Source organism: Mixophyes fleayi, chromosome 4, assembly GCF_038048845.1.
Source record: "Mixophyes fleayi isolate aMixFle1 chromosome 4, aMixFle1.hap1, whole genome shotgun sequence".
Taxonomy (NCBI): domain Eukaryota; kingdom Metazoa; phylum Chordata; class Amphibia; order Anura; family Limnodynastidae; genus Mixophyes; species Mixophyes fleayi.
In genome coordinates this window covers 119,738,135-119,766,064 of record NC_134405.1, presented here as the reverse complement: position 1 = coordinate 119,766,064, position 27,930 = coordinate 119,738,135, and the positions used below count along the sequence as shown (strand labels likewise).

Below are 27,930 nucleotides of genomic sequence, written 5' to 3'. Positions count from 1 at the left end.
ATGTCTGCACTATTATTTGTTATTATTCTGACAGTGAGCTAAAACGCTTGAACTCTGCAGTCGTCTACAAAAACCAAAACATTTTTCTGCATGAAGGGGATTTTTAAATACATGTAACTATTCCATCTACCAGTAGAACGGATACCTTTCTTCATGCTAAGTGAAGCAGAGGGCAGGGTGAGAGGCGCTGCAGCCTATAAGGAGGACGATCTAGGAGACCAATGGGAGGATGTCTTGTTTCCTCTATATGACATAAGGAAGCCAGTGTGTCGCTGAGCTCAGTACACCAGGCACTATGGCTGGAGACTCACTGCAGCAGTTCTACAGAGACCTTCCCAAAGTGGTGAGATTACATAGACTACTAATGCACTCATTTATTATATATATGTACGTCGGCTCCTCCTGCTGGCTTACTGCACCAATGACCTGAAGGGGAGAAATGACTCAATGCCTGTTTATGATTAACCCATTCACAAATAAAGCATCAGGGAAGGACTGTTTATATTTGTGTCTCCAAGCTGGGAACTGTATAATCTGCTGCTGTTAAGCCTTTAATACCTGCACAGTATATTAAGTGCACCAGGAGGTCGAAGTTATAACATAGGAATCGCTTCACTATCTTCTATTGTAACTATGCAGAAATGTTGTTAGCGGTAACGTCACCTTCTGTGCCATTGCAGGGAGCTTAATTTTATTATTAAATAATACAATTAGTTTGGAGGAGGAGGGCTGTAATTTCTGTCTTGCAGTACTTGTGTTGTAAGGACAAGAGGGTTCAAAATGCATTATTTTTTAAACATGCGTCTGATAAAACAGGAAGTTGTTATCTCGATCAAGCCAAACGCATGTGAAAAGACATTTGTAAGCGCTTCTTAACCACTTGTTAATGCGTGTCCGACACATAGAAATGGAACAATATGCAATGCAAGGTAATTGTACTTAAACTGCAAAAATGTACATTCATTTGGTATAATGATTTTTTTTATTTTCACCGCAATACACATGCCCTAAACTTACACCTGAAATGCCTCTTAATTGCAGAATTTTAACATCCGTGTTAATGTAGTCTTCAAATTAGATAATATTTATGTGTCAACCTTTTCTGCTCTATTAATTATCCTAACTATTAAATGAAGCTAATAGAAGTTTCTGGTATGACAGAATTACGATTTAAAAACGTATTTAAAGTAAAGGCCATGACCACAAGATATAAGGCTTACAGATTTGTCATATAGTGTATGGAGCTGTCCATGATATACTGTATGTCATCTATCATTGAGAAGAAAATAATTAGTAACATAGAAATGCACTGTCACATGATAATTCAACTGTCGCAGATTATAGTCTATTATGTGAACATTACTTATGGATTGTGTTTATCTAACATCCCGGGCAATGCTGTAGATGTTGTACAAGACTCATGACGTAAGGTCTTAGTGCTGATGTTCTTCTTACTGATAACAGGGTTTTTTTTCTCTGACATTAGAGTTTGGCTTTGTGACTCTTTTGTCCTTTTTCTTTTTTTTTGTTTTTAAACTAAAACTGCACAGACCACTTAAATATCTACTATATGATAAAAATGTTTTGCTGTATGCTTGCCGGTAGACCTGCCACACACAATCTATATACGCTTATTAGAGATAGAGATATATATATATATATGCTTAGTGGCGTCTGTGTGTGTGTGTGAAAAAAACCAACAAGTTGCAGCGCCACCTGCTGGGCAGAGTTATACACTGACCTACTAAATTCTTAGTGTGTGTGGGGAAAAAAATTCAAAAAGGGCTGAAATTTGGTAGGGCTCAAACTCATTTTCGTGAGGTAATTTTACCTCATGAACACACATGTGTAGAGGCGTGCGTTAGTGTGTGTTGGGGTGTGTGTGTGTGTGTGGAAAAAATTATTTTCTCAGAAAGGGCTCATCCAATTGACCTGAAATTTGGTATACCGACATTATTTGACAAAAAAATTAGAATAGTCAAGTCAGTTAACTTCCATCATCCTCCCTTCCCCCCGTGGGAGGGGTAGTAAAGGCTAAATTTTACGAGTTGAGCGGTCAAACTCATTTTCGTGAGGTAATTTTACCTCATGAACACACATTAAAAAGGGCGCTTGCGTCGGGAAGTAACGATCTTCCCCTGAGGAGGCCTGGGCTAGGCCCAAATGCATGACAAGAACCTTTTTAAGACCTTAAGTATCTTGATTTGACTAGAATGCATGAGTATCATGCACGGCTTAACTTGTGTGTGTGTATATATATATATATATATATATATATATATATATATATATATATATATATATATATATATATTGGAGGAATCGATCTACTTCAACACAATCAATGTTGTTTATAAAATGTGCAATGAGTATGGGACATTTAGCCAATTACAAATCCACAAGAACTTGAATTAGTGGTGTCAGAGTGACAATGAAGAATTCAGACTGTACATTCGATAAGCAGTGTGAGAAGTCTATTACGTTTATAGTATACATAACTTGAGAAGAGTTATGATTATAGGTGTTTTATTTTTAATGTCTTGCTTCCTAAAAATTCTAATATTACACGGTCTATGTTTAGTCCTGATTTTATGGACACATCTTTTTGTATTCTATAAGACACAAGTCACTTGAATATGTGCAGAAAAGCCCACTAAATTATATACTACTGATGGTGAGCAGCGATATTACTCCTGCAATATATATATACTGTTGAAGATGTACAGGGGTCATCTACATGGGAGAGGAAAAATATGGTCTATTATATTATAGACACATATATTTACTACAGCAGAGGTGTTACTTGAGTTCTCATTATGAAAATTAGGTAAATCAGTGGGTCCAGATGGCAACTATCCAAAGCTGGAGTATGGGCAGGGCAGCCACATAAACTTTCCCCACTGCCACCCACTTCCCACATCTGGTGCGGCATAGTGACTTGTAATGTATTTAGAGAGCTGTGCCAGCGCTGCTCTCAGGTTCTGCAGCCCCGCCCCTAATGCCCTGTTATTGCTACTAATAGGTGTAATTGCAGGTAATTGAACAATACCAGTACACAAAAAGGCAGTAGGGATAAATATGATATATGGCAGCATAGTAGCTAAGTGGTTAGCACTTTTGCCTTACAGCACTAGGGTCATGAGTTCAATTCCCGACCATGGCCTTATCTGTGAGGAGTTTGTATGTTCTCCTCGTGTTTGCGTGGGTTTCCTCCGGGTGCTCCTGTTTCTTCCCACACTCCAAAAACATACTGGTAGGTTGATTGGCTGCTAACAATTGACCCTAGTCTGTGTATCTGTCTTTGTGTGTGTGTGTGTTATGGAATTTAGACTGTAAGCCCCAATGGGGCAGGGACTGATGTGAGTGAGTTCTCTGTACAGCGCTGCAGAATTAGGGGCGCTATATAAATAAATGGTAATAATAATTATAAACCTATGAGTCTCTCACCACTGCTGTATTTAGAACAGTGGTGGGTAACAACTGGCCACCAGTCGCCTGGCTAGCCTTCATCTGGGCCTAACGCTTTCTAGTTTCGATATAACTTATTATCTACTTTGTTATAAAACAGAGAATAAGACTGCATCCTTTACACACTACAGGGAAGTCACACAGCACACCAGAGGAGGAGGGAGTGTGGTGTGCGCTCCCTCCTACGTTGCGGGGTGACCCTCTCGTCACTCACAAGATCTTCTCAAGCTGCTGAGGGCTCCAGCAGAAGGTCCCAAAGTATTCAGTAAAAGGGAGTATTGATGGAGAAGTGGAAAATATTACAGATGGCATAATAAGGGGAAGAGATGAGAGGGAGCTTTTTGTTTTTAAAAAAGGGGGTTAGGCATTGAAGATAATCACATATAGACAGCAGAGCGATGAGAAGAGAATAAGAGACAGGTAGAATTATTCAGTGAATTGTCCAGCGGTTGGGGGACATATGTGGAGGTCTGCGGGGCATTGTGGAGGTCTGAGTGGTGTATGGGAGAGTTTTGGTGGCCTTGTGGGTGTATTTGTCCTGAGTATATGAGGGGGAATTTTATGACGAGTGGGGGGGCTGAGGGCATGTGGTAGAATATTGGACCAAGTGAGAGGCACGTGGGGGGCATTTTGGAATGAGTGATGTGGGGTTGTCGAGGTTGTTTTGGCCACGTATTTCATTCTTGAAATTAAGGGTAATGTGGGCCATTTTTGAAGATTAGAGGGCCACACATGAAGTCCCTGCAGTATATTGTGTTGCCCATCACTAGTTTAGAGTAACAAGTTGCAAGAGGCAAGGCAGCATGGATTGTGTGCTGGGAGATCATGCCAAACAAATCTGATATGGTATCCCACAATGCATTTGTTCAGAAAAAGAAAATCCTTGTATTTGACTTAGAGATAATGGGTGGATAAAGGTTCGGCTAAAGCACAGATGGCAGAGTGTTGTCAATGATGTGAACTGAGAAAAGGGCTGGTAACTAGCAGAGCACCTCATGGAACAGTCCTGTGGCCTGTTCTGTTTAATGTACCAGTGAAATCACTTGTGGTTTACACTGAAATGTATCATCATTTATTTAGTTATATAGCGCCACTAATTCCGCAGCGCTGTACAGAGAACTTACTCACATCAGTCCCTGCCCCATTGGGGCTTACAGTCTAAATTCCCCTAACAAACAGAGAGAGAGAGAAGGAGACTAGGGTCAATTTTGATGGCAGCCAATTAACCTTCTAGTATGTTTTTGGAGCGTGGGAGGAAACCGGAGCACCCGGAGGAAACCCACGCAAACACAGGGAGAATATTCAAACTGTCTTTTTAGAGATGATACAAAGATATGTAACTATCTTGATACCCCACAATGGGTAACACACATTTTTAGTGATTTAGAGAACGTAGAGGAATTAACTATAGTGTAGAATCTTACATTTAATACATCAAAATGTAAATTACTGCATGTGGGACTCAAAATTCTGAAAGCAGAATTCAGAATGAAAGATAAGGTAATGTAAAAAACAGCATAGGAAATGGACATTGGAGTTGTTGTTGTTGTTGTTTATCTGTAGAGTGCCAGAGCGACGTACAGAGCTGAATAGTGGGGGAACAGCACACATAAAATACAATGTAGCATTGAGATTAGTGGATGTGAAATAAGGCTGGTGGCTGCTCCTGAGAGCTTACCATCTAGAGGGGATGGGGGGGGGCACAGTCGAGGAGCAAGCATGACTCTGGGTGGAATTTGGGGTAGCAGGGTATTAATGCCCTCGGGGAGGGGGGGGGGGTGCTAAGGAGTGTTACTCTTACAGAAGCTATAACTTTACACCTTGAGGTCAGTTCTGTAGTCCCTATCTCCAAAACACATGCAGGAAATAGAATAAAAGACATCAGAGCAAGGCAACTTAAGATGGCACCTGGGCTGCATAGCATAACTTAGTAGGAGAGAGTTCAAGAGCTGAACAGAGATGTACAGCGTAAATAAGTGAAGCTTATATGATAGAACCACTTAAATATATCAAAAGTATTGTCAGAGTTCAAGAAGTCAGAATTTTTTAAAAGGGGATTTCTAAGCCATGGAATGCACGGGACAAACATACTGCTATTGTTAAGACTAAGAAAATATTAAAGCACCAATCCCATGAAGAAATTGATTCTACATAGTGTCATATACTACCATGGCAACCAGAGTCACATGACACATGTAGCGAGCAAAGAGACTTTAGAGTGCTCCGCTGAGCTCTGTGTACAGTAAAATCCTCCCCTTTCTCGTCCCCCCTCTGCCTTCACATGACATGATATGAGCTTGTGTCTGTGTAGCTGCCAGTTCATTACATCTTCCAGATAGATTCTGAAAATGAGATAATGATTTGTAGAAAGATATCTATGAAAAATTACTATGAGGTGTATGCTTGAAATTCTATACTTATTATTATTTAAAGAAAAAAACCTACGTGGGATTGCTGCTTTAAGAAGTAAAGAACAATACAAAAAAACTTACCCCATTCCCCCAAACAAAAATAAATCCCCAAAAAAACAATTACACACACACACTCGGCATGAGTCATGTGACACAAATAATTTAAGTGTTCTGTATTGCAATGAAAACCTGTCAGTGAAGGTATGAAGATCACTTCATACAAACAAGTGGCTTTTTTCCAACTTAAAATTGTGTCCTATAAGAAATTATATTCCCCTTGCTGTAAAATAACCTTGAAGTTCTATGACCTGTATATAAGCTCTCTGGGTATGTGACATTATGTGGTGAGAGCTTCTCCATTACATCTAATATACGTATTTATTTTACATTACAGAAGTAAATTATTTCCAGTAAAAATTAAATTGTTTATGTCAAAAGGTGCCCATACACTTGCATAGATATGTCCACTGTGTCCATAGGTATGTTGGTAAGTCTCACAGTTCTAAAGCACTAGATCCTATGGAGCAAAACTAGTGTGGCCTGCCAATAACAGTCCACACCATCAGATTTTTCACCAGTCTCAAAAAATATCTGAATATGTTTGTGCCCATATGCTGCAATTTGCAGCTAATTAGGTTTAAAATGTCTAACCCTGCCTTCAAAATCTTGTTGGGTGTGGGCAGCTTTAGTCTTTGTGTATTTATATACACACTGTTGGCCTGAGTCATTAAGGACAGCAAAGCATAAAAAAGGAGTAACTTTGCACCTGGTCAAAACCATGTTGCATTGGAGGGGGAGGTAAATTTAAAATGTGGGGACAGATTTATAGTTGGTCTAGGGAATGTCCTAGATCAACTGTAAATTTCAGTTTAAAAATAAAGCTATCAAGTATTTATGTGCTACATGAAAAAACAGCCGGTATTTAACTTATGTGCAAAATAATAAACTAATTTGCACCCCTTGCATTGTAACATGGTTTGTCCCAGAGATCATTTACTCCTTTTTGCCTTACTTTCTTTAATGACTCAGGGCCTGTGATGTTAGGCACAAAATTAGTCTGTTAATTAATATAAAAACATCTAATTATCAGGCATATTGTGGTTGAAAGTTCACTGATGACTGTGTGTCTGTGCTAATATTCTGACTGTGCTGACAGGTCCCGGTGAAGCCGTAAGTGATCTGACTGCTTATGCATAAATGTGTGTGATGTTCATTGAGCAGCTGTTTAAAGTGCTGTTATCACAAAATAATGAGAAAATTGTGGACGTTCAAATTTCTCATGCTCTTGTGATAAGTGTGTATTAATACCTGATGCATGATCAATGCACACTTTTGGGCATAGGGATTGATGATCACAAAGCCTGCAGCATTTTAACGTTGCTTTGTTTGTGCAATGTGATGTCTACAGTTAAAATTCACCACACTGCTCATCTGAACAAGCCATAAAGGGCTTTTATTTAGCTGCAAAAGTTTATACATGGTCATATAAATAAGAAATTACTATTAAACTGGAGCTGTACAAGTTTTATTTTAATAAAATTGACCTTAATAAGTGTGTGAAATGTCTCTCTGATTGACTTTCTTGATATTTCTAACCATCTGCATGTAGAAAATAGGAAGTATTGTGTGAGAATTCTCCACAATGTAATGCAGAACTTAGACAAAACACTACAAATTAGGCATCTCTCCTATTGATAACTTGTAGAGTGATTCTGTGCAATGTAAGAATCACTTGTTCATGTTAATAATTTTCCGTGCCATGACATTTGTTTTGTAGGAGCTCCATGCCCATCTGAATGGGTCAATAAGTTCTGCAACCATGAAGAAGCTGATTGCCCAAAAGCCACAACTTCAGTTCCACAATGGAATGACAATGATAGACAAAGGACAAAAAAGGACTCTAGAAGAGTAGGTTTTGTGCCATGCTCCTTTTTAATTAATATTATTTATACTAAGCTTAATTATTTTTCCATTTTATATACATATAGCTTTAGTTTATGTTGCAGGTTTTCTAACCATAAATAAATGTTTTTACTTACCTTTTTTTAAAATATTCATTATAAATAAGAAATGCCCTGGTTCTTGATGTCCACAAGCATCAGCAGCCATTTGCAATAAGTACTGTAGTGGTCAACAGTGGTTTCACAGATGGTCCTTTCTTTGTCAAAAATAAAGAATGACACTAGTTCCTTTCTGTTTTTAACAAATGAGATCACATCATCCTCAAACTGTATGTTTCAGCGGGAACTAGATCTAAAGAAATGGATTACTAGCATGAGACTGAAATATGTTGGGCTTTTTTTTTAACAGCTAAGCTGAGCTATATCCAGTTTCTCAGAGCTGCAACCAGATCTGACTGTGTATGCATATACATAATGGCTCTCAGACGTGGCCTAGTGGCTTGCGATGGATATATCATTAGGAGAGTGGCCAGAGTTCAGAGATCTGAGAATATTACATAAGCGACAGACTTCCTATGCATGCTCATAGCGCACACAAAGACGGAGCACTATGTAGCATAGTGATTCCCAACCAATGTGCCAGGGCACATTTTTGTGTCCTGAAACCAGGGGTGGAAGTGTTAGATTTTTCCAGAAACAAATAAGTTAAAAATACACAGTTGGATTATATGTGAACTATATTTTAATTCTAATACTCTTGAATATAAAAATAAATCCCCATGATTCTGGTTTTAATTATTGCAGTAGTCTAACATTGGTGTGATATAAAACATGGTTCATGTGATATCCGTGTTAAAAACCTGCAAGGCTTGGGAACCGCAGGTCCCCCGTGTGCATACCAGTGTACTAGGCATAGTACAATGATTTGTTCACTTTTGGGCACCCCCTCTTTCAATCATGCTGTTCCACATTAATGTTGTGGCCATTACCTGTTAGCTAAACTGGACGCAGGAAGAGGAGCTCCTGCACTTCTGGTGTTCACACCATCAGAGCTGCCAACAGTATTCTGTGCTGTGGACAGGGAGGTAACTAATGGAACACCGGACTGGATTGGCTGCTGCTCTTGTCTATACAGATGTTGCGTTATTTACTCTTCTTTATCTTGGCCAGTTTAAAATCACCTTCTGAGACCTAGCTGCTGTGGGGTTTTAGGGTTTGGGTGCATTATTGAAAGAGAGGAAGTTGTCTAAATTAGACAAACCCTTTGTTTTAATACAAGTTTTGAGATAAGAAAGCTATTAAGTGCCAGTGGCTTATATGACATAATTATAGCACTATCTTCTCCAGTAGTTATAGCACTAGAAATATGGCAGTGTGAAAGTAGTACCTGTTTGTGTGACAGATCATGCAGTGTATGCTAGACACAACCTTGTTTGCTATGTTAGACAATAATTTGGTTGTTTAATTCACTTTTATGCAGAACATTTCAAAACTCTTAATTCTGCTATATGTACTGTTGCGGTCACAAGGATCAGATCAGAAGAATAATGGTAAATACCAGTAATATTATTATACTTTCTCTTATCATTGGATGGGCTGTGTCATCTGCTTCATATTTACAGTGGAAGTCCGGCTGCTGTTTGTTCTTCTATAATAATATAACGCTTCATTCATCATGAACTATATGATAGGATTGTCATAATGGTTACTAGAAGTGATAATGATTTTGTTTTTTTACAATGTTTTCATAATTTGTTATTCTTTGTTATGTTTGCTTTTCAGATGTTTTCATATATTCAAGATAATTCACCAGATAACAGATACACCTGAGGATATATTACTGGTAAATGTCTTCAGTTGTTGGTACTTACTGTATGTGGATACATTTTCTGTTTGTTTGTTTTGCATCCTTGTAGATGTTAATATGTAGCAAGCTACATCAATATATACTTACCCTTCCTGCCTCTTTAAATGGTATATCTTCTAAAGCAGTTTGGAACTTAAGAACAGCAAAGATGTCTTTGGCTTGTAAAGGCAAACTTGCCTTTACAAGCCATCGCCGCTTTAAATTTTAGCTGCAAAGACGCCGATCTCCCGCGAGATGAAAAAAACCTGACTTTGATACATTTACCCGCAGATCTACAATGGGGCCAAATAAGTCTGAGGCCAGTCAACCTACTATTATGGATTTGGACTTTGGGAGGAAATTGGAACACCTGGAGGAACTAGTGTGAACACAGGGAGGACATACAACCTCCATCTTTTACTTATTTCAGCTAATATATCTATATGTAGAAGTATTTGTTCTTTGCTGTAGAAATACTTCATGACTTCTATAAGAAACTAATAGAGAGCTACAGACCTCAACAAGCCCCATGTGTTTTTTAATATAAATTCTGCCTTTACACCTTTATTTATAGTTTTTGTGGATTGTATTTATAACTTATTATTTTCTATATGTTTGCCCTTCAAATATTTTTTTGTTATGAACAAAGTAATTCCGGGTCTAGAAGAGCATTACAATGTGGGTTTACACAACTAAATTTGGGATGCTGTGATGAGAATTTGATTTAACCCACCTGTGTCAGGAGAACCAATTAGTAGTTCAATTATTGTTCTGTTCTTTTTATTTGCAAATATTAATAACTTTATATTGTTTTTGACTTGTGTGTGTGTTTGATTACTTTCAAATCAGGTTACAAAAGATGTTATAAAGGAGTTTGCTGGGGATGGTGTAAAATATCTAGAGTTAAGGAGCACACCGAGAGAGTCACCTACAGGTACAAATAATGATTTTAAAACCGGTTTTCCTTCATTGTAATTGCTGACTTCACACAGCTGCTCATGTAACTGACCTGAGTGTAGGTTGTAAGGAATGCCAATTGTCAGTGTTAAGTCATGTCAACAGATCACTCTCTCATTCATATGTGCCGTTCCATTTGCATGATATTGTCACGTGATTGCATCTACACGAATGCACATGTGCATGAGTTTTAAATCCTCATTGTATTTTTTCTTGCAGGGATGACAAAGAGAACATATGTAGAGACTGTGCTTGAAGGCATCAGGCAGTGTAAGGAAGATGAAGTTGACATCGACGTTAGGTACATCTTGATAAGCTGTTCTGGTTTGTTGCAGTGGCTTTTGGGTAATTTCATTTGATCACATTGACCGTTTTGTGTTGTCACATGACAGAGACATGTTGAAATGTAAAGTGTGCTTGTAGATGTAGAATGCGTTTTCTGTTTACATAAGACATATCCACTAATTTCTAGATTCTTACTGGCAATTGATAGAAGAGGGGGTCCAACAGTTGCAAAAGAAACCGTAAAACTCGCAGAAGAATTTTTCCATTCTACAAATGACCTGGTTCTAGGTCTGGACCTCAGTGGTGACCCAACTGTGAGTTCCTCTTTTTACTGTTATTATGTGTAACTCTAAAATAATAGCACTAACAACAGCTTCAGAAGCACCTTGCTGACCTCTAATTTGCAATGTTGACAATATATATAATATATATATATATATCTGTGACTAATCAACCTAAATATGTTGGCAGAACAGGTCCTCGCAATGCGTTAAAATAGTAAAGAGTGGAAGAAAATGATAAAAGTATAATTGTTTTAATCTGTAGAAAATGCAATGTTACATTTTAACTTTGGTGGTAGGCATGTGTAAAAATATTATGTCTTCTTTCCACTGAACATCAACAAAGTGTTATCTTGAAGTCTTCTAGGATTTAACCTTGAAGAGGCCTCTGAAATGTTGCTTAGTTGAAGGGTTGCAAGACAAAGACAGGCCTTATCTCATATGCACCACTTGTTCTTGGAATATAGGATTAGTGAGATAATGTATAGAAAAAACACATCAATATTCTTTCTTGGTTCACTTACACCACAGCACTCAGTAGCACTTGTTTCTGAATGTGTGTAATACATAGTCTTTGTGTGAGCTATATAACATGCAGTATTCAATATGGGTAAAGTTTTGATTACAACAGATCAGTAAGTATCTATAGTATAGGTATACGAGAGTGTAATTTATATAATTAATATACATCAATAATCTCAAATACTTTAAAATAGTATTTAAATCAAAGCTTCTGCTTTGGAGAGGACCCCTAGATCCAGCAAAAAACAATATTTAGGGATTCTCCATATTTAACTAACCCCCCTGGCCAATGAAGAATATCGCTGGCAATGAGTTCCCCATGCAAAGCGGTACAAGATTGCTAAAGCCATCTCTGTAAAGTACAAGAAAAAATTCTTTAGTATTAAAATAAAGCATTATCCCAGTATATATATATATATATATATGTTAACCCGTGCATGATACTCATGCATTCTAGTCATATCAAGCTACTTAAGGTGTTAAAAAGGTTCTTGTCATGCATTTGGGCCATAGCCCAGGCCTCAACCACCAACCACTCCCCACTGTCACTTCTCCTTCAAGAAATATATATATATTTTTTTTAAATCTTTATAAACACTTTTAACAATTAGCAAATTAAATTAACAAATTAAAAACATCTTAGTATACCAAATTTCAGCCCTTTCTGATTTTTTTTTTTCCACACACTAAGAATTTAGTAGGTCAGTGTATAACTCCGCCCAGCAGGTGGCGCTGCAGCTTGGTTTTATTTTTTCGACAGACAGACTAACACACGCCACTAGACATTTATATTATAGATATATAGATATATATATATATATATATATATATATATATATATATATATATATATAATCATTTTGTAGTTTTTATGGAATCTAGAACTGGAAGATCAAGTTCAGGCTTCCAGTTCCGGTGTGCGACCCACAGATGCTGCTGTCCCATGTTGCCGAGGATCTGATCATTGGTCAACTGCCCCAGTGCCATATTTATTGTTAAATTGCACAATAGAAGATTGACTACTGCTACAATAAGCAGTGATAGAAGATCTTCATAATAGAGGAGTCTCACTAAATAGACATATTTCTTGTTGATAGCAACTTTGTCCTGGTAAGAAACATCTCTTATCCTAGTCATGCCGGGACAGCGCCTCGGAGCAGAGCCTACACTGAAGTGTTGGGTTTAGACTTAAACACAGACACAGTCTTACTCTTTCCCCAAATGAACCAGCTGCACATATACGCCCAAAATTCCCTGCATGTTGCAAAAACTTCACTGACTGGACAGTACATGCACACATAAATAAAGTGTATTTGTGCATAAATAAAAAAGAATGGCGTGGCTGTGCCTTGTGTAAATCTAGCAGATAAGTGTACTGAGGGAGGAGCATTCAGGCTGACGGTGCGCCCCACTGCACTCTCCTGCAGTACTGTGTCCTTAGATTGCCGCGTTACTTTTGGCACTAACGCGGCCTGCACTCTTATTACCGTTAATACAGTAATTTTAACTCTGATTTCTGCTCATGGCTCCCTGCTCCCTGAGCCACGAGCAGGAATCGGTGTTCAACATTACCGTACTAACAGTAATAATGCGCACTATTGCCGTAGTAACAGAAGTAGTGGCAGGGCACATTACTTTCAACAGTAACACAGCCAATTGAATTCGTCCCGTACAATACATATATTCTAGCACTAATGAACATTTATATATGTAACAGTACCCACACATTTGTAACATTTCTCTACTTTCACTGTATATTTCCCCGACACCCTCTCTACCCAACTAATAGTTGGGAAATCTCCATATCTGAACAATCTAAAATGTTGTGATCTAATTCAAACGATAGTTTGGAAATGCGATCATCCAAGCTGAATCACTCATTACTTGAAAATCATTGTATCACTCTTTGTTATGCAGACTGCATGCTCAAAAAGTATTTAGGTCATTTCTTGTGGGTACAAATTGGTAGATTGTGTGTAAATTACATAATTTGATTATAAATTATCATTGTTCTGTGCGTGGGTAACATTTTTTTTCTTTAAATAATTTATTTGTTACATTACTTATTTGTCTGAGTATAACAAGGTTATTCCCACAATGTGACAGTAAAGTAAGTACTCGGTTGGATAATATTTTATCTCGGCGATGTAAGCAGTATGGCAGCATTGGCTTGCTCCATCTGCCTTCAGTTGGTCAGTCACTTACACTTCCTGAACCTGAGTCATCTGAGCACTAATACTGTCCACGGAAAGGTCACTAAGAGATTAGACTAATACTACTGCACAGTTGTTATAATCTTGTTGCATTTTGATAAGTCATGTGTTGCTCAGGCATGTTGTGTACAATGTTTGACTGCCTGTATTAGGATGGTGACATCATGTCTTTTATGATTGAAGGTTGGACATGGAAAGGACTTCATGGATTCTCTCAGTGAGGCTAAAAGGTCTGGTCTGAAACTGGCCCTTCATTTGTCAGAGGTATGGAGTACTGGTGATTTGTCTTTGGTTTGTAGTTGATCGAAATGTTTTCAGTTAGGACAGGATAAATCCTGTAAATATTAAGGGACAGTTGGACAAATCTTGGAGCCATCTTGTCATTTTGAGGACCCCGGTAGTGAAACATACATTGAGATCTATTGAAAATACCCCACAAATGTGGTGTAAATAGCACATTTAGACACTATGGCTCCCTGGATTTGTAATTGTTCCTGCCCTGTGCGGAGGTAATAGCAAAAGATAGCAGGATTACAGCAAACCATGATGATGTATAAGAAGGTATAACAAAATACAGGAAAGTATAACAGATAACATTACGCAAGTGGCAGTTGGCACCAACTCAAGCTTCAATCAGAGCCCTCTGGGGACCAAACACAGAGCTCAACAATTTATACACTGTACAGTTGTAAAAGTAGTGTCATCACAGAGGTATACAGTTACAGTTGTAAGGTCTTCATTCATAGGTCAAAGGTTCTTGTATTCTCAGGTACTCGATGTGGCATTTGTGAATTCCTCTGGTCATTGTTCTTCAAACTGCCAGGTGTCCTTTCCTCAGGCTCCTGCTTCTAGACTTGTATAAACTGTTTTTTATGACCCCTGTGCACTGGTTATTTGGTGTATGAAATAGTGATATTATTTAAAACTAGCGTTCGCAAGGTGCGACAGCTACACCAGTAACGCCGGATATCTGCTGGTAAAATATAGATTGATCTGAGACCAAACCAGTTTTCCTTTTAAGCTGAGTAATCTGGAAATGATAGTTAAACCTGTATCTTACTAGGAAACATCCCTCAGATTGTGAATGCAAACCTTTCGGGTGGAGCCCTCATTAGAGTGACTTTTTTAACTCTTTCCTTTCCAGATTGCTCAGCTTAGAGGGAACACTGGACCAAACTCCACACATTTCTTAGCACCTGAACCATAATTACCTTTACTGTAGTATTATCTATGTATAAATAATCTCTAATACATTTACTAATAAATGAATGTGGATTCAAACTTTAATAAATGTGTAGTATTTACAAGTATAAGTGTGTGTGTGTTGTGTTCCCGTGTGGTTGTGTCATTAGACGTAGCGTACTAATCGCAATTGCACGGTAAAACAATATTAATAAAATCAGCCGACTGCATCCAATTATTTGACTTCCACACAAGTGAGGAGGACACAGTGGATTGCGCAATACTAACCTTCCCACTCAATAGTACTATTATTTTGTAAGTGCAGCACAGTTAGATGGTGCGCCAGGGGATAAACGGTTAATTTGATAGATGGTGTTCTTTTTAATGTTTGTAACAAACAGTCAGTGTGTATATATCATTAACAGACAGTATACATATCATTAAATACAGAGGGTGTTCACCTTTTTATACTACATTTCTGTTACAGAAATGTTTGATAATAAGAGCACTTGCCCAACTTGTTCCAAGTGATGTCAGTCGTATGACACTGCCAAGGGTGATCCCATCCTTACCGGCACGTGTCTGGACTCCACAGTTTCCTCTAGCATCTAGGCTTCAAACTGAACCACTGCAAGGCATACTTCTGTTACACATATGGGGCTTGATTCATTAAGGCACTCCAAACTAATGTATTGTGCTTTTTTTTTTTTTCTTTTTCAAAATGCACATATTTCGAGCATTTGCACATCCGTGTACAACTACAAGTAGATCTGAAGAAACGTCTGTGGTTGAATACGGTTGTAGGTGTGCTCTGCCTGTACGCCACTTGCTGTACTGAGACAGACACAACACACTGCAGGATACGTATAGTACATATAGTGGAATATAATGTCCCAGCTGAATGCACAGAAAACAAAATCTATTATTTTTACCTGTTCATAATATAGTCATTAATGAAAAGAACATTAAAAAAATTATTTATTATTTATTAAATTTATCATGAAAATTAATGTCAACTCTGCATAAAATGCATTTTTACAGTTGCTCTTGATTGCAAACACGTTTTAGCATACATATGCGACCATCATCACTATTCCTCGGCACTTACACCTGTACTCTAGCTGGTGCAAGTGATAGGACAGAAATACACATACCTTAAAGATGCCCAAAGCTTGAATCGGATGCGGGTGCGTGTGCCTGTGCTCAATCTTGGTACGTCCCTTACAGTACATTGACTATGTGCATACGTCCAGTCCCTTCTCCGTTCCGCCCATGAAATTGTAGGCTGTCGGAAGAGTCCTTTGCCCTCGAAGATGAATTGCATACATTTGTGTTCTTTGGTGTATAGACCGTTTCTGAGCACCCGCAGAGCAATTCAATGCAAACTACGGTACATATCGGCTTTTACATTCCTTAATGAATCAAGACCTTAGAAAACAAATGTTAAAATCTCCTGTAGACATGTTTGCCAATTTTACTGCTCCCTACATTTCATGTATGAGAACGCGTTAACTCCTGGACCATTGCTGGCAGTCTTAGCATCAAACTAACACAAAGTTAGACCCAATATATCAACATAAAAAGTTCTTGTGGCGCTTATAGTTTTTCGATCCTTAGTCACACTCTGTGCTGCTCCATCAAATAGACTCCCAGCCAGTCCTCTGTAAAACAAGAGGTTGATATACTATGCTCTAAGGTGGCCATGAGGGTAGAAACAGAAGTGAATATAATAGGGTAGTTAAAGGAGCAAATCCCAGTAATAAATGTATAGTACTCCCCAAACAATAAAATAGTGTTAAAAGATTTAAGATATGGTTTCTTTTTCAAATTCCTCATCATAGAAAAATAATATCTTTTCAATAATCAGCATAAGGAATAAGTGTTTATTTATATTGTACTGTTTTATATAGGAGAAGGATAGCGTTTGCAACTGTAAAATAACTTTAATTGTGGCCACACATAATGTGATATCTGCCATCTCAGCACACGTGTCCCCAAAAATGAGTGCTTGATGATAGCCTGATCGTATCTGGTCAGTTTGTTATGTAGTGTGCGGGCCAGAGCTCTTGTTGACTAGCATATTATCCTGTACTGAGACTGAGGAGTGTGCTTAGGCAGACGTGTAAGGACTGCTCAGATTTTCTGAATTTATGAAAACAAAAGAGGTTTTAAAAGCAGTGAGTATCACAGATGCGTTGTGTGTTCTTGGATGGATGTGCAGGAAAGTGGCCTTCTGCAGATTTACTGTTATTTGGCTCATATTCTTACATTTTACAGCTACCCAGCCAAGAAGAGGAGTCTGGACTTCTGCTTGGAATTCCGCCAGACAGAATTGGACATGGAACCTTTCTGTGTAATTCTCCAGACCTAGTAGAAGTAGTGAAAGAAAACCATATACCTATGGGTATGAAATCTGTATTTTTATCTATAAAGTGTATATCTATAGTTCCATATATAGCTATAAATTTATGTTTTCTAGAATATCCTCATCAGCTATTTATATAGCGCCACTAATTCCGCAACGCTATACAGAGAACTCGCATCAGTCCCTGCCCCATTGGAGCTTACAGTCTAAATTCACGCACACACACACGTCAATTTGATAGCAGCCAATTAACCTACCAGTATGTTTTTGGAGTGTGGGAGGAAACCGGAGCACCTGGAGGAAACCTACATAAACACGAGGAGAACATACAAACTCCTTACAGATAAGGCCACGGTCGGGAATTGAACTCATGACCCCAGTAAACCACTAAGCCACCGTGCTGCCCCACACAGCAGAGCTGTAACATAAAATAGAATATCGTTAGTTTCATATACTGAGTGAGAGCTTGTGAGTGTTAGTGCATTTCTGGTGATAGCAGGTAGAAAGTAAATGCAGTTTCTTTCAAGAGGGTATATTTGAAGATAATCTGACAAACCCAAGAAGTTGTTTGCTGGGACCATAGGAGGAGGTAGGATGTTTCCTGGGGCATCTGTGTACCGCTGCATTTAACAACTTTGAACCCCTTTTCTTATGTTTTAAAACATACTCTTAAAACTGCTTTTCTGCATGAAACATGGGCTGTTCATTAGGTAGTGAACAAACTTAAAAAAGTACTTGCCTTCTTTTTATTTAAATAAAAAATGATGGGAGCACAAAGTTGGATGATATTGCAGACATAGGGATAAATAAAGACATGGAAGTTGCTCAATCAATTTATAGGCTATAGCAGGTGTGTGAATGGGTGGGGTTATCCTGAAAGGAACAAACACACAGAGAGATCCCCCAGCACACTGCTATAGCCAGTAACAGATCTGCTATTTCTACTGTAGATAAAAATGCAAAAGTCTTAGTTGCACACATTTGCAAATGTATGTTAAAGCCATCGGCCTATCCACGGCGCTTTTGCTAATAGGGTGGTCCCAACTCTAAACAATGAGAGTCCCATATATTTGAGCCATGCATATGTGTTTTTAAATTGAGAGCTAACCCACCAAAGAGGCACCCCAGAAACCTCCAAATAGCAATCCAATGTCAGCACTCCCCCTCAGCTACTGACACCAACATGCCTCTCAGACAAATAAAGAAATGGAAGTTGCTCAAATCAATTTATAGGCTATAGCAGGTGCGTGAAAGGGTGGGGTTATCCTGAAAGGAACAAACACACAGAGATCCTCCAGCACACTGCTATAGCCAGACATAGGGATAAACCTGGAGACAAAAGTGAGTCGTGGAGGATTTTGTGCAGCTATTGGGCTCAGTACATCTTTATCGTATGCAGTTATTACGTCTTGTAACGGATCAAGGTCTACAATTCAGCAAAGAATTAGTTGTTATGACATCACTCTAAGCCTCAGCCCTGTATACATTTTATATATACAAGGTTATGTTGAGGGTAGATTTGTCATTTATCTTGAGAAATGAGTCAGCCATGCTGGGATCTTAACCTGTGACTCAGACCTTGCATGCTAATAGTTTCTGCCACACACAGCAATGACTAACTGTGTGCGCTTTTATTAGGGGAATTTAATAATAATAAAAGCCAAGTCTCCATTAATTCCTAATTGTAAATGAGGAGGCTGAACGTACATATACTGTATCTCATGTTCATTCATCTATCAAGTTTTATTGACTCTGCTTCAAGATATCAGTTAAAGATAGAGGTAAATTAATATTGATAAAAGGCTTCAGAATGTAATTATGTATGTAATCTTTACTCTGTTTAGAGCTCTGCTTAACTTCAAATGTCAAAGGACAGACTGTCGCCTCGTATGACAAGCATCATTTTGGATTCTGGTACAACTTGGGTCATCCATCTGTGCTATGTGTAAGTCTGACACTACTTTGCCATCTGCTCAGTAGACAAAAGGAATCCAAACAAATATAGTGCCGAGCAACAGTGACTAATGAGCGTGCTGCGTTAAGAATTTATAGGTCAACAAATTGGAGAACTAAAGATATGTCAAGAAGAGACAAATAATATTTTTATTTTAGAACCCATTATGCTACCTTTTCGTTCAAGTTCAAAAAATGTCTTTAGAAAACTCTCACGTTGTCCTTATTATTCTACTTTCAATTAGCTTTCCCTACATTTACAAAATACCACCTATAAATGCTATAGCTTAATTTAGATATTGAAGTATATGTTTAACATTAGCAAAGAAATCCTCACAAAGCAGGCAACAGCGCATGTTGTATGACTTACTGTTGTAGCTTAGTAAGCATGTTACCTATACACAGTGGAAGTAGCCATTGTTTGGTCTTAACTTATATTCATGACAATGCAGCCTATCAATTAAATAGGAACCAGTGACATCACTAATGCACTTAATGTCACACTTGATAAAGGATAGTTGTGGATGGAGGTTGTTTGCCAGCGTATGGCGCTACTAAAAGTAGAGGCGCAGACTCTAACATGCCTCCGGTATTCACCAGGGACCACCCCAAGGAGGTGTGGGTTTTGCTGCAATGGACGTGCAGGTTGCGGTTCTCTTAATCAGTCACTGGTAAAACAGATAGGTTAAAAAGCCAAGTCGGACAATCCAAAGTCAAGCTAGGCTGGAGAGTGGCACCAAATCGGGATGCAGGAGAATGGTCAGGAAGCCAAAGATTAAGAGCTGGTTAGGTAGTGCAGACAAAGGCACGATCCAGAAGGAGAGGTCAGAAGCCAAGCTAAAGTCACAACAGGCATTCTAGCCAAACAGGAGTCGAGAGACTGGGAACAGGACCAGATAGGTAAATACGATGGATCATGGAAGGATCTAATACTCTGGCACCCTAATTATAGGGGCTTGATTGGGGGCCTGGTGGTCAGTAACGTCACTGTTCGCCGGAATCGGCAATAGAAGCGTACGGATATGCACATGTGCGCATGAACAAGGGGGAGCGCTAGCCGACCAGGAGGAAAGAGAAGGTGACCGCCTGACATCATGATATATTTATGAGGTATGACCATTATTCAGGAGCCACTGGTTCTTAGGGTCTGAATTCTCATGAATATTGGTTTAAATCATAAAATGACTGTGTTCACTATGTGTAGGCAATAGTTGCACTTTAATGATTGTTAGATACTGTCTTGCTTCATAGCAGTTACCTTGTACTATGTATGTAAGTATGTTCCTCCCCTCTCTCTCATGTCCCCTGCCTTTCTCTCTGTGAGGACCTCCATGGCTCTGATGATTAGTGTGCAAATCAATGCATCTATCATGCTGAACAGCCCAGCCAGCATGCCAGTCAACCCCACTGCTGCCCCCGTCCCGCCCCTTGTCTGTGCTTTACTTCAGTGAGAAGTGCTGGAGTGGAATAGAGGGCTTGTGGGGGCGGGGCAGAGTGCTGTTTGGTATTTTATTAGCCTAATTGGCTCGCCTTCTATTATATGTACCTCTCCTGGGTGACCGCTGGTAAGAAAGGGAGGTTTTTTCAGATGACAGGTCCAGTTTAATACATCACTACTTTGTCATGACGTAATATTTAGAGATGGGCGGGTCCGGTTCTCCGAGAACCGAACCCACCCGAACTTTGGGTATCCGAGTACCGAGCTGAGCAGCTCGGTACTCTCCCGCCAATTCCGAATCCAAATCGAGGCCGAACGTCATTGTGACGTCGTCGGATCTCGGGACTCGGTTCTCGCGATACTTCAACTTTATAAATACACGCCTCCACAGCAATCCATCGCCATTTGACAGAGGGAGAGAGCAGGGTGTAGTCATAGGCTAATTAGAGCAGGGACAGAGAAAGAATACAATATTGTTCTTGCAATTGCTCTAACCAAAATCGCTAGTGCAGAGAGGAGGATAGAGGTTTATTATTTTTTCTTCATATTTGGCACTCCCCAGCGCTTTTGGGTTGTCCCCCATAATTGTGCATTAATATTTCTGGCTGTCAAAAGTCATATCTGTCAGCAGTATCTACTCAATAAATGTTAGCACTCCTCAGTGTTTTTGGGGTGTCCTCTCTAATTGTGCATTAATATTTCTGGCTGTCAAAAGTCATATCTGTCAGCAGTATCTACTCAATAATTTTAAGCACTCCTCAGTGTTTTTGGGGTGTCCTCTCTAATTGTGCATTAATATTTCTGGCTGTCAAAAGTCATATCTGTCAGCAGTATCTACTCAATAATTTTAAGCACTCCTCAGTGTTTTTGGGGTGTCCTCTCTAATTGTGCATTAATATTTCTGGCTGTCAAAAGTCATATCTGTCAGCAGTATCTACTCAATAAATTTTAGCACTCCTCTGTGTTTTTGGGGTGTCCTCCCTAATTGTGCATTAATATTTCTGGCTGTCAAAAGTCATATCTGTCAGCAGTATCTACTCAATAATTTTAAGCACTCCTCAGTGTTTTTGGGGTGTCCTCTCTAATTGTGCATTAATATTTCTGGCTGTCAAAAGTCATATCTGTCAGCAGTATCTACTCAATAAATTTTAGCACTCCTCTGTGTTTTTGGGGTGTCCTCCCTAATTGTGCATTAATATTTCTGGCTGTCAAAAGTCATATCTGTCAGCAGTATCTACTCAATAAATGTTAGCACTCCTCAGTGTTTTTGGGGTGTCCTCTCTAATTGTGCATTAATATTTCTGGCTGTCAAAAGTCATATCTGTCAGCAGTATCTACTCAATAATTTTAAGCACTCCTCAGTGTTTTTGGGGTGTCCTCTCTAATTGTGCATTAATATTTCTGGCTGTCAAAAGTCATATCTGTCAGCAGTATCTACTCAATAAATTTTAGCACTCCTCTGTGTTTTTGGGGTGTCCTCCCTAATTGTGCATTAATATTTCTGGCTGTCAAAAGTCATATCTGTCAGCAGTATCTACTCAATAATTTTAAGCACTCCTCAGTGTTTTTGGGGTGTCCTCTCTAATTGTGCATTAATATTTCTGGCTGTCAAAAGTCATATCTGTCAGCAGTATCTACTCAATAAATTTTAGCACTCCTCTGTGTTTTTGGGGTGTCCTCCCTAATTGTGCATTAATATTTCTGGCTGTCAAAAGTCATATCTGTCAGCAGTATCTACTCAATAATTTTAAGCACTCCTCAGTGTTTTTGGGGTGTCCTCTCTAATTGTGCATTAATATTTCTGGCTGTCAAAAGTCATATCTGTCAGCAGTATCTACTCAATAAATTTTAGCACTCCTCTGTGTTTTTGGGGTGTCCTCCCTAATTGTGCATTAATATTTCTGGCTGTCAAAAGTCATATCTGTCAGCAGTATCTACTCAATAAATGTTAGCACTCCTCAGTGTTTTTGGGGTGTCCTCTCTAATTGTGCATTAATATTTCTGGCTGTCAAAAGTCATATCTGTCAGCAGTATCTACGCAATGGATTCAAAGCAGTCCACATATGATCTAAATGAGCAACCAGGTTCTGTCACCAGTCCTGATGTTAGTGTTCCCAGTACGTCATCTGGCCAAGGCGATGTCAAACAACAGAGTGTTTTCAAATTAGTGCAAAAAACAAAAACCAAAAAAAAATTTACTGTATTGAAGCGAAAACGAAGTGTAACTGAGCAAAAGTTAAGTGACGATAAAAAAAAAATTGCAAGCATGCCATTCTACACACGCAGTGGCAAAGAGAGAATGAGGCCTTCACCTTTGGCTATTAGTGGCAGATCCCAAAAAGTTACCCAGCCTACAATTGGTGCACAACTACTGTTACGCGTCAAAGCTGAGCTGCAAGATACCAGTGAGGCATTACAGGAGAATATTTGCTCTGATTCACAAATGACAACAATCCCTGTGGAGAGTCCATCCAACAGTGGGATGTCTAATCGTGAGCATTCTGCTGATGTGTGCCTTAATAGCCCGAGTGTAGCCGGTGATACCCAAATTGAGGATGCCACTTTGGAATTAGAAGAGGATGAGGGGGAGATTTGTGTAGGCGACGAGGGCGCTAATGAGGATGTTGATGAGGATGAGGTTGTTTGTGTAAGTCCTGCACCAGTGGCAGCAGTTCTGGCACGTGACAAGAAAAAGGCCATTGTCATGCCTGGGCATAAAACAAAAAAATCCACTTCTTATGTGTGGAATTATTTCTACCCAAATCCAGACAACAATTGTATAGCCATTTGTAGTGTATGTGAAGCCACAGTCAGTCGAGGGAGGGACCTTAACCATCTTGGAACCTCGTCTATGTTACGCCATTTAACGAGAGTTCATGGCAAAGTGTTGGGAAAAGCTGAAAGTTCTTCCCAAAAGAATACAAGCACTCCCTCATCAGCTAAGACCCTCCGCTCACCGACATACCGACGGCCACAAAATACACCCACCACACCATCCTCATCAATATCCTCAGTAGCGCTCGGAGTTAGCCCGGCATCCCACTTAAGGCTGGATGACTCCGGCACTATTATTGATTCCTCTGAAGAAAGCGTTAGTCCTGCTGCTGCTGTTGCTGCTGCTGGGGGTGAATCGTCATCCCAGAGGCAGGTGAATAAAATGAGCAGTCCTACATTTCAGCAATTAACTGTGAAACAATCCTTTGCGAGGGGAAGCAAATATGACAGCAGTCACCCAGTCGCCAAGCGAATCACAGACGCCATGGCTGCAATGTTAGTGTTAGATCTGCGTCCAATCTCCACCATAAACGCAGCTGGTTTTTCACAGTTAATTGAGGTTTTGTGTCCGCGTTACAGAATTCCATCGCGACACCATTTCTCCCGTAAAGCTATTCCACAACTATACCAAAAAGTGTGTAAAAATGTAGAGATTGCGCTGAAAAATGCCATTCTGCCCACTGTTCACTTAACCACAGATATGTGGACAAGTGGAAGTGGCCAAACCAAAGACTATATGACTGTGACAGCCCACTGGGTTGGTCATTCACCTTCACCAGCAGGAACAGCAGCAGCATGTACACCACTACGTAACATTTGTCACAGGCAGGCCACTCTTTGTATCACCGGCTTCACTAACAGGCATACGGCTGACAATTTGTTACGCAAACTGAGAGATGTGATTGATGCATGGCTTATACCACTCGGACTCTCCCCAGGGTATGTCATTTCAGATAACGCCAACAATATAGTGCGAGCATTACAGCTGGGTGATTTCCAACATATTCCCTGTTTTGCTCACACCATCAACTTGGTGGTGCAGAGCTTCCTACGAAACAACCGTGAGGTGCAGGAGATGCTTTCGGTGGCCCGTAAAATTTCAGGCCATTTCAGGCATTCAGCCACAGCATGTAGGAGATTACAGCAGCTCCAAGAGCAGTTTAACTTGCCCTGCCACCAACTTAAGCAAGAGGTGGTAACTCGGTGGAATTCCACCCTGTACATGCTTCAGAGGATGGAGGAACAGCGCAAAGCCATCCAAGCATATTGCACAAGTCATGACATTGGGAAAGGAGGGGGGATGTATTTCACTCTTGCACAGTGGGGAATCCTTTCAGTGCTGTGCAAGGTGCTGAAACCATTTGAAGTTGTGACATGTGAGGTCAGTGCAGACTCTGCTAGTTTGAGCCAAGTCATTCCTTTAATTAGACTATTGGAAAAGCAGCTTGAGAAAATGAAGGAGGAGCTGAAAGCAAGCAATTCAGCAAAGTATGTTGGCCTTGTCGATCAAGTACTTAATTCGCTTCACAATGATCCTCGAGTTATTAAGATCTTGAACTCGGATCAGTACGTTTTGGCCACTGTGCTTGATCCAAGGTTTAAAACCTACATTGAGTCTTTACTTGTAAATGAGCGAGATGTGAACTTTTGCAAGGAGCTATTGCTCAGCAAGTTGGCCGCTGAACTGGGCCTCGGCTTGACGACGTGTCCTCCTTCACTTTCTCAAGCTGTTGCTCGTAAAAAATTAAATTTCCAAAAAAGAAGCAGGGAAGACACAGGGGGCAGACGAGAACAATTTAACATCTGGGCTGGTTTGAAGGATTTTTCAAAAAAAAGTGTCACTTTGCCCATAAGTCCATCCAATATGAGTATAAACATGCAAAGGATGGTGGAGGATTACTTTCAAGAGGTAGTTGATATGGAAATGTCAGACAGTCCCTTTCCTTACTGGGAAGAAAAGCAAGCTATTTGGAAACCCATGTACAAACTTGCTTTGCAATACCTAAGCTGCCCACCCTCCAGTGTGTACTCTGAACGAGTGTTCAGCACAGCAGGGAACTTAGTCAGTGATCGCCGTAGAAGGTTACTTCCCAAAAATGTGGAGAAAATGATGTTTATAAAAATGAACTACATCTTCCACGAGGAAGGCCTTCACCATCCAAGACATGCAAGCACTGACTGTTCTCTAATGGCGGATTCAAGCGGCGATGAATTGATAGTCTGTGATGATGACGATAACACTGATGAGGGTGAGGATGAAGCTGAAGATGATGCCGATAACATCTTTTTAAAACTTTCTATGTAAGTGTAGGGTGCAATCTACCCCCAAAGAGGAAAGGGACTTGTGGCATTTCCATATCACATACCATCTTGAAAGGCTGCTGTTAGGGCAATTTATCCTTAAGGGTAGGGTGTCATAGACAGAGTGACCCTAAACTGGCTTTGTCCATTTTTCATAATATTGTACAGTCTATAATGGCTGAATTTTTTAGTATTTTATACAAGTGGAGGGGGGCCTAGAGAGACAGAAACCAAACTGGCTTTCTCCATGTCAATTAATATTGTACAGTCTATAATGGCTGAATTTTTTAGTATTTTATACAAGTGGAGGGGGGCCTAGAGAGACAGAAACCAAACTGTCTTTCTCCATGTCAATTAATATTGTACAGTCTATAATGGCTGAATTTTTTAGTATTTTATACAAGTGGAGGGGGGCCTAGAGAGACAGAAACCAAACTGGCTTTCTCCATGTCAATTAATATTGTACAGTCTATAATGGCTGAATTTTTTAGTATTTTATACAAGTGGAGGGGGGCCTAGAGAGACAGAAACCAAACTGTCTTTCTCCATGTCAATTAATATTGTACAGTCTATAATGGCTGAATTTTTTAGTATTTTATACAAGTGGAGGGGGGCCTAGAGAGACAGAAACCAAACTGGCTTTCTCCATGTCAATTAATATTGTACAGTCTATAATGGCTGAATTTTTTAGTATTTTATACAAGTGGAGGGGGGCCTAGAGAGACAGAAACCAAACTGGCTTTCTCCATGTCAATTAATATTGTACAGTCTATAATGGCTGAATTTTTTAGTATTTTATACAAGTGGAGGGGGGCCTAGAGAGACAGAAACCAAACTGGCTTTCTCCATGTCAATTAATATTGTACAGTCTATAATGGCTGAATTTTTGGGTATTTTATACAAGTGGAGGGGGGCCTTGAGAGACAGAAACCAAACTGGCTTTCTCCATGTCAATTAATATTGTACAGTCTATAATGGCTGAATTTTTTGGTATTTTATACAAGTGGAGGGGGGCCTTGAGAGACAGAAACCAAACTGGCTTTTTCCATTTCTTTACATATTTAACTATAAGTGTAGGGTGTAATATACATTCAAAGACGATGGCTGCATTGCCAATATGCATAGATGGAGAGGAAGACAATCTGTTTTGTGTGTAGAATAGGCCTACCAACGAAGAATTAAACTGTTTTTTGGGATGATTTATTACCTCAACAATTAGATTACTTGTCTCTAAAACAGTTGGAGCACTAAATTGGGTTAATTTAGGCCCAAAAACATGGATTTTCCCAAAAAATAGCAAAACAAAACCAAACAAAACCAAAACCAAAACCAAAACACGCAATGGAGGTTTTGCAAAACCAAAACCAAAACCAAAACACGACGGTAATCCAGATCCAAAACCGAATCCAAAACCAAAACACGGGGGTCAGTGACCATCTCTAGTAATATTTGCTAATCTAAAAAAATATTGAGTTAAATATTGAGATTTTTTTTTTTTTTTTTCTTTCTGTGTTCTTATATTTCTACACTTGTATACACCGTAAACAGGTCTATTACCTTTAACAGAGCTTGTCCTTTTTATTTTGTAGACTGATGATAAAGGTGTCTTCGCTACTGATCTTTCTCTGGAGTATGAAATTGCTGCTAAGACATTTAACCTGACTCCACATCAAATATGGGATCTATCAAACCAAGCCATCGATTACATCTTTGCCCCAGAAAATATCAAATCAAACTTGAAAGAGAAATGGACGCAGCTGAAGCCAGATGTGTTCAGACAAGTTCAGTAACCACTGGGAGAAGTAATGGTACTGACTGACTGATCTATAACCTCAGGGGCTGCAAGGCAGCTCTCTCTGGAAGCTTAATAGCAACAGAGGCTGCATTCTTCTGCTGACATATATCTATAATATTTAAAATGCACAAAATAGATTTGTATAGATTTTATTCTCATCGCATACAGCTAAAAGAATGTATGTTTGTTTTAAAGGATTACCTCAATGTAAAAAAATATAAGTATTCTTTTAGTGTA

The 27,930-nt window shown here is 39.3% G+C and overlaps 1 protein-coding gene across 1 annotated transcript; it reads left to right on the top strand.

The window, feature by feature from the left end:
* Positions 1-234: 234 nt before the first annotated feature.
* On the top strand, positions 235-27,930 carry MAPDA (N6-Methyl-AMP deaminase). Its single transcript, XM_075208088.1, has 10 exons — positions 235-343; positions 7,657-7,787; positions 9,563-9,623; positions 10,476-10,560; positions 10,803-10,884; positions 11,056-11,182; positions 14,068-14,148; positions 17,344-17,470; positions 19,276-19,376; positions 27,488-27,930. The coding sequence occupies exons 1-10, from the start codon at positions 296-298 to the stop codon at positions 27,686-27,688; spliced, it is 1,044 nt and encodes a 347-aa protein (XP_075064189.1). The 5' UTR covers positions 235-295; the 3' UTR covers positions 27,689-27,930.